The 12408-nt window shown below is 44.4% G+C and overlaps 1 protein-coding gene across 4 annotated transcripts in view; it reads left to right on the plus strand.

Annotated features, from left to right (window-relative positions):
• The window catches only part of SYN3 (synapsin III), a 235902-nt gene that overhangs the window by 65023 nt on the left and 158471 nt on the right, over window positions 1–12408 (plus strand). For all 4 annotated transcript variants that reach the window (XM_080590591.1, XM_080590589.1, XM_080590590.1 and 1 more), the window contains one exon: window positions 6052–6109. In XM_080590591.1, the coding sequence (XP_080446717.1) occupies window positions 6052–6109 (58 nt within the window). The remainder of the gene's footprint in view (window positions 1–6051; window positions 6110–12408) is intronic.

Here is a 12408-nt window from a genome sequence, read left to right on the forward strand (position 1 = left end):
AAAAAGCCATTCTCCCTTCCTGCCCCCAAACTTCCCTTTCTGTGGGTGTTCAAGCCAAGAAAACGTTTCCAGCCCTGTAGGGTGGGACCTGGGGCCTCGTAAAGAACCTCTCCGTGAGGACGTCCTTAGTCCAAAAAAGAGCCAGCCCTATACCATCATCACAGCCCGATAAAAATCTCTTGAGGAGCAGGCACGGAGGCGTTTCTTCCCTTAGTGTGATCCCATAACTAAGAATGCCTCGGGGGTTGTTTTACAGTAACCAGAGCAGGCTGGGCTTGTGGTTGTTCCGAGAAGGTAACAGAGGACGTCTGTCCCCACTGACTCGCCATCTGACCTCAGGCACCAAGAACGTACCTGCTGAGCTGGCTCTTGGTTAGGTGGCTCCAGCAGCCCCGGCGGTGACAGCAGGGAGAGCAAGTTAATGTCACCCCGGGGTACAGCAGTGCTGCATCCCGGGCTGGCGCTGAAATGTCTGTGAAGCTCCTGGAAAAGTATTATTGTATTTAGGAGCCCAAAATTTAGATGTACCTCTTGGTCCTTCCCTTCCTACCTGTAAAGTAGGGTTCCCCTTTCATTCTCTTTGGCCTTGCCTCTTAGATATTTAACCCATCTCAGACCTTGCTGTCTGAGATGTCAAAACGCATCCATCATGCTTATCCATCATTTTTAATATCCTGAACAACCCCCCTAGGGTTTATTAGGTGCTCCTACAAAATAAAAATTAGCTACCAACCGGTCCATCCCACACCTGATCGGTGTGTAAAGGTCTCTGGGCTGTAGCAGATGTGGACAAGAGCTCGAGCAACTTTCAGACCCCAGCACTCATGGAGTGATTTTTCTCTTCCCTATGCCCTGGGCAGACAGGACTTGACCATCTCAAAAGTCCTTCCTGTTTGCAGCTGGGAATTGCAAAACTGGGGATAAGTGGTGAGGAGGTTGAGGGCTGGCCTCAAAAGGAAAACCTCCCTTGTTTTTACCCCTGAAGAAAAAAGGGCACAAATGCATCTCGTCTCCCTCCTCCCCTCCCCACTGCCTGTACAGCCTGTTGGGGGCTGGGGGGCCTCGGGGCATTCCAGCGGCTGCTGGCCAGTATCCTGGAAACTGCCTCCTTTTTCCCAGTCCCAGCCCCTTTTATGAAGGAGACAATGCGGACATACAGTGAGTGCCTTGTGCATCACTTGGGCCCCAGGCCCTTTGACACGGGGATTTGGTACAGTGGCCAACCCCCCGCCCTCCCTCCGTGAGGTGCCCCCACACCCAGTTCCAAGGGGTTTGGCCTGGCCTTTCCTAGGCTGGTCCAGAAAGAAACGACGTGCCTTATTTTCCCAAGGGGCTCGAGATAAATATTTGTGATGCAATTCCAAGGGAAATAATTCAGATAATCCCATAATTTATCCACTGATCCTTTGTGATTTATTTACCGATGTCTTTTCCTCAGCACTTCTCTCCTTCTTTCTTCCACCCACTACCTTGAGCTCCAGGTGAGAAGCAGTCTCCATCCAAAGAGTAGCTTTCCTTTCTTTGCTGCTTGCGTCTTGTTCCAGAGGCACAAACTCAGAGGATTCAGAGGAATTTGCTATTACAATATCTCAGTGCCCCTCTTGGTGTGCTCACCATGGCCCTGAGCGTGGGGAGCAAGAACAAACCCACTCCTGAGTTTGTAGCTCAAGGCTTCTGTCAAACAGTGATGCCCCAGAAGGTGCCTGGGCTGATTCACATCACAGGGGGTTGGGGCTCTGGCTTAATGCTTATTTGCTCATCTAGTTACTCCAAGACATGCTACCAGCAATTGCAATGACATTTGTTACCTCAGCTCCATTGCAGTCTCTTATAGGATGCTTTGAGCTTGATCTCTTGATTCTTGATCTCTTCCTATCCTGAAAAATTAGTTAATGCAGAAGCCATTCTATAGGATACCCTGAGGAAGTCCCGTGAATTTAATACAAAACACCAGCCTCTCTTCAAATCTGTGTAATGTGTCATAGCCTCTGCTTCACTCAGCTAACGGAGCTGTGGGAATAGCTGGAAGCCCCTGTGCCTCGCAGAGGGGTTGCTGCTCTCATGCCATGTTTCCAGGTTGACCCCATCGCATGTACCCACAACTTTTCCTCCCCTGGATCTGGGGACACACAAGGCTTTGAAGGGGACATGGTGCCACCTGAGGGACCTAATCCCTGTGTGTGCAGACTATGGGCATGGGGGCAGGGGGCACACAGATTTTTGCAGCCTTCTCATGGCTGTAGTGTGAGTTATCCTGCTCACAGGTGGGTTGCACCAGAGGGATAAAATTCACTGCTGGTACTCAAGTGCCTTACAGAGCTGTTTGCAGCTTTGCATCGGTGCTCACATCCCTTGCTCAGAAGGATGCTTCACAGATACCTAAGCCAATAAAGTTATACATGGATTTTCTATGAATTCTCTCTTATGTAGGTAATTCCAGGTGAACTGATGATAACCATCAGGTGTCTTTTTTCCCTGCTGTTATTCAGGACACACTCTGTATCTGGCTGAAAAATCACCTATATGCTTTCTCTAGCCATGGTTGCTGAGGCAGACTGGGGACTGTTTCATGGCAGCTCTGGAAAACAAGCTTTTTATTCTTTCCAAATTACTTCAAAAGTAGAGGCATCAGTTTTCCTGCGGCCCTGTAACCACGTCAGGGCTGAGGCAGAAAGCAGAAGTTATGCTTGCCTAGTGCCCTTGCACCCACAAAACCTATCCCTTTCCAGGGTGTGCAGCTTCCTCATTGCAAGGAGAGAGGGGTTCAAGGAAAGGTCTTCCCCTGGAGGCCAGGGCAGACCTTTGGCTGTTTATTATGGTGCTTCCTCTCTCCCAGCTGGTGTGGCCACATTTAAACGCAATTCCTAGCACTGCCAATCCCACCCAAGAACTATTCATGAGCGTGGCCGTGCAGTTTTCATCAATCACAACATGTTTACATGCTAATTTGCTGAGATCACAGCAACCGCACCACCCCATCTACACCCTCCATTGCCAAATTATAACGCTGTGCTGTGCCAGCTTCAACGTCCGATGTGCTTTAAAACAAAGAGCACTGCAGGCTGCCCAGGAGAGGGGTGGGATTGTATGGCTGGTGTCCCAAGCTGGGGGTGCTGCGGGGCAGCCCCCTTCCTGGCTGATGAGATGCTCCTCCTATTGCTGGTGGTTGGCTGTGGTTGAGGTGAAGGGAGGCACTTCGAGGCTTCTTAGAAAGGATTTGAGCTGGTCTTGTGGGAGAGGCTCATGGCTGCATTACAAGCTGCCTAGATAACCCCACAGCAAGTCACATTCCTGGGAATAGGTCTGGAGGAGCCCACCACCTAGAAGCTCACATTGATATGGGGGAGAGAGCATTCTCAGATGTCTCACCTGCAAGAAGTGCCTGTCTTTCTCCTCCATCCCCATCAGAGCAGTGTGTTTCTTCTTTCCTCCATCCATTGTGCACCGTACTCTTGCAGGTAGGGATCAGAAGCCTTTTCTTGTGCTGTGCAGTACTGACCAAAAGATGTTCCCCCTTGCCATGGAGGCATCATGATGTTTCCACAGCATCAGCAATGATTCCAGTTTAATTTCAAGGACTCCAGGGTGAGGCTTAAGCCATTTTTCATTTCAGCATGGTAGCCTCCACTGCCAGGGGCTCCGGAACACCAGGTGCAAATTGAAAACATCACTCCATCCATTTCAGAGATGTTTTCAGAAAGAAGTGTTTCATTCTTACCCTGGGCTGTGTCAAAACGATGGGCTGACCAAAATATTTGGCTGCAAATTGCTTAGCACCTGTAGTCTTCAGGGACACTCAGAGCAGGTTAACCCTCCTGGGGGCTGTCTTTGAAAGAAAGTGACATATTGTGCTGTTAAAAGAAAGTTACCTGAGACACGGGATGGGACAACCTGCGTGGAAGGAGGGATGAGGAGAGGTCACACAGCATCTAACCTGAGGATGTCACTCCAACGAATCCTTGTGCTGGATGTGCCCTCTGTGTGCCTACCCATGAGCAGAGCCAGTGTTGTGGAGATGAGAGAGAGGATTTTTTAACTATGTTGAGGGTAATTTCCTGGACTAGGCAGTGGAAGCCTCTTTGCTCCATCTGTACCGGGCTGAAGACCATGGCTAATCACACTTCATTACAAGCTGAAGCAAAGCAGCACCAAGGAGTCTGCAACCAGCTGGTCAGCAAAGCAGAGAGGCCATAGAGGGAGGAAGTGTGTTTCATAAATGTGGGTAAGGAGTATATATTACGAGTATGCTGGGAATAAAAACAAGCTTGTACCAGTGAGTAGCACGCTTCAAATTTCAGGCCAGTTCCTGTGGGCCCACTTAAAGCTTATTCCAGTTTTTGAGAAGTTGCTGGTTCCAGCAATATCCCCCATGCTTAGGAGCGAGGAATGTTGCCAGACTCAGCCATACCTCTAGAAACACAACGGAATTATTAAGCACATTTAGCGTTCCTGTTTATCGTTAGAGGTGTGATGTCTCAGCCTGTCTGTTGAGTTGCTTTTTTCATGCAACACGTGAAGTCAAAAGAGGGGAAAAAGTGGCCGGAGCTCTGCTTGTCATACTGGACGGGGGTTGTTTGAGCCATTTAGTCTTGGTCACACCTGGCTGTTACAGCATCCCTCACCAACATCCACGCAGAGGTCTTATTAGCACCACGCTGATGGATGGGCTGTTTGGGAAGGGAAGCACGATACAGCCCGCAGATGCCCTCATTACAGCCAAGCAGAAAACTTACGACTTTTTTTTTTTTTTTGTATTTTTTCCTAATAAAGTAAAACGTTTTGACTTGGTTTGAGCCAGAATCAAAAAAAACAAAGCAACTTTTTTATTTACATTTCACATTGCCGGAGGAGGGGAGAATTCAGCTGAAAACTGGTGTGTTTCAGCCATGGGGAAAATTGCCTTCCTACTGTCTCTCCTTTTTTATTGGAACAAATAGACACATAGTAAAAATGTGAGCCAGCTTCTTTTTTTGCTAATACTATAAAATAGGAAGCAAAGCCGGCTTCCCCTCATTTTCCTTTACTTCTTTATTCTATCCTGTCTTTGCCAATTGGAAACAGAACTCAGAGAGTTACTTTGTCTCTGGAAATAGCTCTTGAAGGGCTTAACTGTGTTTTCAGCGCTTTCCAAATAGAAGAGCATTTTGGAACTGACATGATCTTCCTGAAATTTTAGGGGGGTCTGAGAAAGTAATTTAAGTTCATGTTTTCTCCTATGAAGTCTGTTTGATGAAGGGAAGAAACTGAGAAAAATATTCACAGGGGAAATTCTATTGGCAATTTCCCTGTTGACTAATCAATACAACAAGTTTCATGTGCAAATATGGATGAAAAGGCTAAAATTGCCTGCCCTTTTCCTATGCTGTCTTCTCCAGCACAACTGTCAGCTTTTCCCTCCCTGAAAGTGCTCTGTGGTCTATCTAGCTTAGGCAGCTAGGAGCAGAGGTGCTGGAAGGTGCAAAGAAATGGTCCTTCTTGTGACATTGCTCAGTTCCAAACCAAACACGGTTTCTTGGTTCAGGAGATCCTACATTCATGACACTGTAGATGCGTATGCTATTTCTCTAAATTAATAGCAGAAAGGCAAACAATGGAAAAACAATTCTCTAGGGAGAGAGCATGAGAGAAAGCTTTACAAGTATTTCAGCTGTGATGATAAAGATCCTTGCTCAATATCAGGAGAAAATGTTTCTGATGGCATGCCATACATGGCACTCCCTCTTTTGCAGAATAAAGATCGTGCATTAAAGGAGATTAGCAAGGAATCATTGATTAGAGTTGTTGCTCTGGAAAAGATTAGGAGAACATTTGGTTTTCAGCTTGAAAATGAAATGTAAAAGTCACAAGCCTTGAAGGAACTTTCCGGTGTGGTTTTCATCTGGCTTGGCAGGTTCCTCCCGGAGAACAGAAAGCTGAAAGAAGACAGGAATTAGGAAAACATGCTGTGACCCGGATAGGAATTCTTCAGAAAAAGGAACTGCAGAAGCAAAATAGCATGCAATAAGAGCCCCAAACCTTTAACCATGCCCATGTCTCTCATTTCTTCTGCAGGGCCAAATATTTCCAAGGGAAGAAGGTGAATGGAGAATTCGATATCCGCGTGGAACAGGTCAGTGACAACTGAATGTGGTTGTAAGAAATGTGTGTGGACAAGGCTGAGGTCTCAGCAACAATCTGCAGATGTTCTTCAGAAGAAAGCAACTGGGGATGAGTTTTAATATTTGTCCATTTTAGAACATTATGGAAGACATAAGTGAAAATATCATTTCCTCTCTCCCTGCCTTTGCAGAATCAGTCACTATTTCACCTTAAAATTAAGTTTTCCATTTTGATGATGGAACAATCATTTCTTCCATTGGAAGATTATCTCACAGATCCATATGTGTGCCAAAAAGGTGAAAAGACAGTACACCACAATGCATGTCGGTGATGTTATGTTCCACATGTGAGCTATAGAAGTCTTCTGACTCATCCTGATTTGAGCCTTAAATCTTTGATTTCCATATGGAAAAGAACTGCACACAGCAAAACCTTTTCAGCCACTGAAATCCCATAGGAATACAGAGGGCTCATGACCTGTTGTCTGATGTGCTCTGCAAGGCACTGGACAAATTCTCTGTTTCTCTGGTAGCCTTGGCACAAGGCATTCAGTTCAATTGAAAACTCTTCATGCTGGGGACTGTTCCCTTCTCTCTGTGTTGGTGTGGTGCCTGGCAAAATGAAGTTCCCGTATTGACTGAGGTTTTGAATGTTATTGTTACAACAGAAATGATTATTAATAAATATTTGCAGGTACCTAATTTGAAAGTAAGCATAATGAGAGAGAGATGTAGATATGAATTGGTGATCATGAAGGAATCATGTGCTTGCTTTTTCTCCTTTAGGGCCATAAAACTGCTTGGATGGGTAAAGAAAGCTGGTGAATGTTGTTTGAATGACCTGATATTTTCTGTCTTTATGAAGATGGTGATTCTGTGTTATATATGTGTGTGCGTATTAAAGTACTAATGCAATGGTTTTGAAGACTTTCTCAAGACCCACTGCCCATGACAAGTTGTTCCTTCTCTTTTCAAAGGACTGTTGTCCTGTTGCCTAGGACTGTATAAGAGAACACAGATCAAATGCTGTTTGTGGGACAGAAAAGTTAGAAGGTTGTTTTTGCAACTGTTATCAATAAATGTTTCATGTTTCTCTTTTTATTGGTATCAAACTTGTTACTTCTTGTTAGCAAGAACAATTATCACTTACACTTTCTGATCTAAGTCTTTATTTTGCTGGCCGTGGCAGTAGATGTCCTAAAAGAGAAAGGGAAAATTTTAAAATTTAAAAAAAAAAAAAATCGTACTTCTCCCACTGAAGCATAGAATCAAATAACAATTGCCCTTCAAACCTCTGATCCAACCTCCTATACCATTCAAAGTAGGGTCAGCTTTAAAGGTAGACCTGGTTCTCTTCAAAATGACTTACTAATTCTTCCTTAAAACTCCAGCCTCTGCCTTTGCCCTCATAGTCCTTCCCCTCAAATGTATTCCACCTGAGCTGCTTATGAAAGGCCTGTCTCCAATGGTTGTTGAGTGGATAAGGGCAGAAATGAACTCTTGATCCCTGAGGGGTTAGACCCAGTAACGACCCTTGTCATCATCACTAAGAGCATATAGCATTTCCTCTAGGACTCCTTCAGGAAGGCTCTCCCAACCTGTCTCTTGAAACCCTTCACATGAGCTGTATGACCATGTTTGAGAAGAGGCACCAAACTGCTTCAAGACCTTTAGGCTAGCGTGACTCTGCTGGTGAGGACCATTGCCAAGTCCCTTGCAGCCCTGTTAAATACTCAACAGAGTTGAGTCTCTCAGTGACTGCAGCTCTGCCTGAGGGAATGAACCCCGCAGAGAGCTGGGGAACAATGAACAAGGGACCGAGCTGCTTCCCCTCGCCTCTCCCCACTCCTCAGATCAGGCAACCAAACCTTGGTGTAGCTGGCAGGGAACTGCTCTTGACTCCACCAGACCTCAAACACAGCAGAGATGATCTCTTTCCCCACTTAGATCACTGTCTACCAAGGGAACACAGAAGCTGCATTGTCGTGGGTAGTCCTCAAGTCTGACCTCAGGCCTCTCTGCATATCGTTGAGGCCAAGTGAAGGGCATTTCTTTCTTCAGACTCTGGCTTTTTGCCTCTTTTTTTTTCTTTTTCTTTTTTTTTTTTCTTTTTCTTTTTCTTTTTCTTTTTCTCTTTTCTTTTTCTTTTTCTTTTTCTTTTTCTTTTTCTTTTTCTTTTTCTTTTTCTTTTTCTTTTTCTTTTTCTTTTTCTTTTTCTTTTTCTTTTTCTTTTTTCTTTTTCTTTTTCTTTTTCTTTTTCTTTTCCTTTTCCTTTTTCTTTTCCTTTTCCTTTTCCTTTTCCTTTTCCTTTTCCTTTTCCTTTTCCTTTTCCTTTTCCTTTTCCTTTTCCTTTTCCTTTTCCTTTTCCTTTTCCTTTTCCTTTTCCTTTTCCTTTTCCTTTTCCTTTTCCTTTTCCTTTTCCTTTTCCTTTTCCTTTTCCTTTTCCTTTTTCTCCTTTTCCTTTTGCTCTTCCTCTTCCTTTTCCTTTTTCTCCTTTTCCTTTTGCTCTTCCTCTTCCTTTTTTCCTCTTCCTTTTCCTTTTTTCCTCTTCCTCTTCCTCTTCCTCTTCCTCTTCCTCTTCCTTCTCTTTTTCCTTTTTCCCCATCCTTTCTTGCCCGATTGTCTGGAGCCTTCCTCTATTCTTCTTGCTCTTTCTTGAGTAAGACTCTAAAGTGTTGTGGAACAGCAAAACAGAGGCTGAACACAGACCCTTTTGACCTGAAAAAATAACTTTCTTCCACAATCTTCTTATGGAAAAAAAAAAAAGGCAGGAAATAACTGTGCTTACCCAGCTGGTGCACACCTTTCTTTTTGAGTTCCCAGCTCACCAGTCTTCACTACTGTAATGGTACCATGAACATCATAGAGACTGTGTGGTGGCTAGCACAGTTCCAGATGAGCTCTGCATCACATCAGGGTTTGACTCTCAGGGATCTCTTGAACTACTTGGTCTTCTCAGTAAGTTCATGTAGTTTTTCAGCTTTCCATTTGATCTTGCTTCAGATATCCACATATCATTGCCTCAACCAGAAACGCAGTTTGCCTTAGGAGAATTTTTAATACCTTATAGGGAAAAAAAAAACACTTTTGATCTGAAAAGCTAAATAACAAAAAAATTTGAATGGCAGAAAGCAGTGAAAGGAAATATCCAAATGTTTAACAATCTTGAAAAACCACATTGGGAAAAAAAGAACTGCTGTAATTTTTCTGACAGTGCTATTTTTTTTGCCATTCTTCCAGGATGCTCAATACTTGGTTTAAATTGAAGGAAGAATTTGCCATGCTGCTTTTCTCTTTCATCTCCATCCCTATTACATCTTCCTTCCTTTTTAGCAAGCCATTTGGGTAGTGTTTGGGTGGAAGCAGAGAAGGAAAATGGGATTTTTTTTTTAAGTCACGACATCACTTATTTATAGTGGAGTAGGAGCACTGAAAGCAGCACAGTCTCTCTCTCTCTCCCCCTCTCTCACTCTCAGCAGCAGGGAGTCAGTTATCTAATCTGGTTGTACTCCCCTACCCGCTCTCCGAGATGCCTCTCCCCCTTGGCTGTCATTCGAGGAATGCAAGACGTATGTGATCATGCTGTCTCGCTCTCTCTGTCCCCCACACCCAAAATCGTGGAAGACATTGGCTGATTTCAGCTGAATTTGAGAAACAGGCAGGAGTTTCAAGATATTAAGTTTCTACAAGCTTCTTCAGCAGAGGTGAAATCAGTTCTTAGACACTGGATAACCCACAGGGAAGAGACTGTTAAATGCCATCCAGCGGCTCAAGGAACCACGTATGTAAGTCTCAGCTTGTACAAAAATAGGTTTTAGAGACTCTCAAAAAAGGTTTTCTGGTTATTTAGCACAGAAATGAACTGAATGACCTCAGTGCCATCCCAGTCCCTTGTTCTTTAGCTAAGTCTGTTACCACTAACAAGGGACAAGAGTCACTGTGGGCACCACCTGGTGCCAATGAGTAGCAGAAAGAGCTGTCAGGGGCACTGCTGCTGGTATATATACTGTCCAGCCTCTGCTCTCTCCTGTGATTCATTAAAATGAATGCGACTTTGTTTCTACCTTTGTTTCTTCTCTTCTAATCTTCAGCATAATGCCCCAAACATATCTATTAATTTGCTTTAAAGGTTGCAGCATTTGTTACTTCACATCCTTAACTGAAACCCAGACACAATTCCATTTTCTCCTCCCTGCTGGCTGCAGAGGGAGAGGCGTTCAGCTGAGGGCTGAGAAACTGGGAAGCAAATGTGCTCCTGGAAGGAGGCAGGAGAAAAGGAGACATGGGAAGCCATGCTGTAAAGTGAAAGAGGCAGAACCAAACGCCTTTGGTAGCAGCGAGGGCCCCACTCCTGGGACACAGAGAAGCAGAGTTATTGAATGACTTTTATTTTCAACAGTCCCATGGGGGCTGGAGGCATTCGCAGTTATAGTGCACACAGAGAAGATCACTGATGCCAGCAGTATCTCATCATATGAGCTGTTGTACTTCCCTAATAGCCTCCATTGTTACATTAGTCACATTTATGGATTTCAGCTCATCCAGCATAATGTCTTTTTCCAAAGCTTACTTGCCCTCTTAGCCTGGATGTCAGAAGACCCCCCTGAGGAAATACAGCCAAAGCCAAGAAAACTACTGGGGGGAAGGAGATTATCCCTGCATGCAGGTATGCAGTGTGTCTTTCCTCTAATGGGACAATGAATCTTTCCACCTGCATGTTTTCATAAATATAGTGCTGGCATCAAAAAAACCTGACTGACATCCCTGAGTCCTGTCTTTGATGCTAATCCCCAGAGTGAGGCACAGTGTAGCTCTGCAGCTTTTTCTCTTTACCCCATCAGTAAATGGGGTATTCCTGCAAGAATTAGTCAGGCAGATAAATGCGTGGTTTGATTTTAGTGTAACATAGGTTTGCAAAAAGTAAAACTTAAATGTAAATACTCTCCTGGACTGGGGTCTCACTTCCTTTGGAGGCAGTTTTGATTACGTTTCTGTTATCTGGATTTTTTTTTCCACTATATGTCCTTCTGTAGCAATGGTAGTCATTCAAGAGACTGAATGAATCACTGAACAAAAAGTGAAAATCTGTTTGACCTATTCCCATTAAAACCCTGATAGTTTAAGTCTTACTCAGTGAGGGTAAAACCCTAAGCTTTAAGAAGCAGCCGAGTCTAAAAATACACCTGCTAACTTATGCTAAAAATAAGGGGTTTAGGTTTTGAACCACATTGTTACTTTTGCTTGCCTTAAGATTTCTGTCTTTGAGAACTGTAGGGTATACTGCAGGGTATACTTCAGCTCTTTTCCTCTGGAAATACAAAATCTAGGTGGTTTTTGTTTGTTTGTTTGTTAGAAATGAAAAGTATAAGTTTGATAATGTAAGTTGGCCCTAAAGCTAAGCTAAGCTTAAAGAACCTTTAAGTGCTACAGAAGCTGACACTCTTCTGAAATTAAATATTAATTTTAGTTTTATCTTCTCTGACCATCTTTCTCCTTCACTAGCCAGAGGACAGGAGACATTAGGAAATACAGTATACTCAGGAGAAGGAATTGTACCATAGGCCTTATGCTCTGTGAAACATTTTCCATCTCTGGAGGCAACTGGTATTAATTCAACACCTCCTTCACCACATTCTCTGCCTTGTCCCAAAGAAAACAAAACTATGCACGCTTTAAGGATTTCACGTGACTCTGGGATTTCCAATATGGATCATAAAATGTCCTGGGTTGGGGTCTCCTTGTGCGTTAGGCTTTCCCTGTGCACAAGGATGCTGTGTGGCTGTGTGCCACCGGCAGAAGAGGGGAGGGGAGCTGGGGCTGAGACGTGGACAGCTGCAGACCCATCGGCCAGCTCGTGGCACTGTGGGCAGTGGCCAGGGGAGTGGGACACTCACCACCTGTCCAGGATACAGATGCCCACAGAGCAGAAGATGTGCAGAATGGGGTCACTGGGATGACTGTGGAGACCTGAGGGGGGACCTGAAAGGGGACTGAGAGAGTTGAGTTTGTTTATGCTGCCTAAACAGAGGCGGAAGGAGACATTACTGCTTTTAATAAGTACACCGATTTAAGAAAGGGTTTCATGACATGGTACCTGCAGCAGCAATGGGTCGTACCCTATGGCTCTGGTGGTCTTCTCCAATTCTCTGTCTTGCATTGACTGAAGAGAGCACATGAGGGAAAGAAGAGAGCACAGACCTGGCAGGCAAGAGCAAGCAGCACTTCTTAGAGCCTTGACCCTCAGGGTACTTTTATTTTAGATATTTCCTGAAGGCATTTTAATATATTCAGAGACGTCTTTCCTGGCATT

This window comes from Anser brachyrhynchus (assembly GCF_964034855.1).
Source record: "Anser brachyrhynchus genome assembly, chromosome: 1".
Classification (NCBI taxonomy): Eukaryota; Metazoa; Chordata; class Aves; order Anseriformes; family Anatidae; genus Anser; species Anser brachyrhynchus.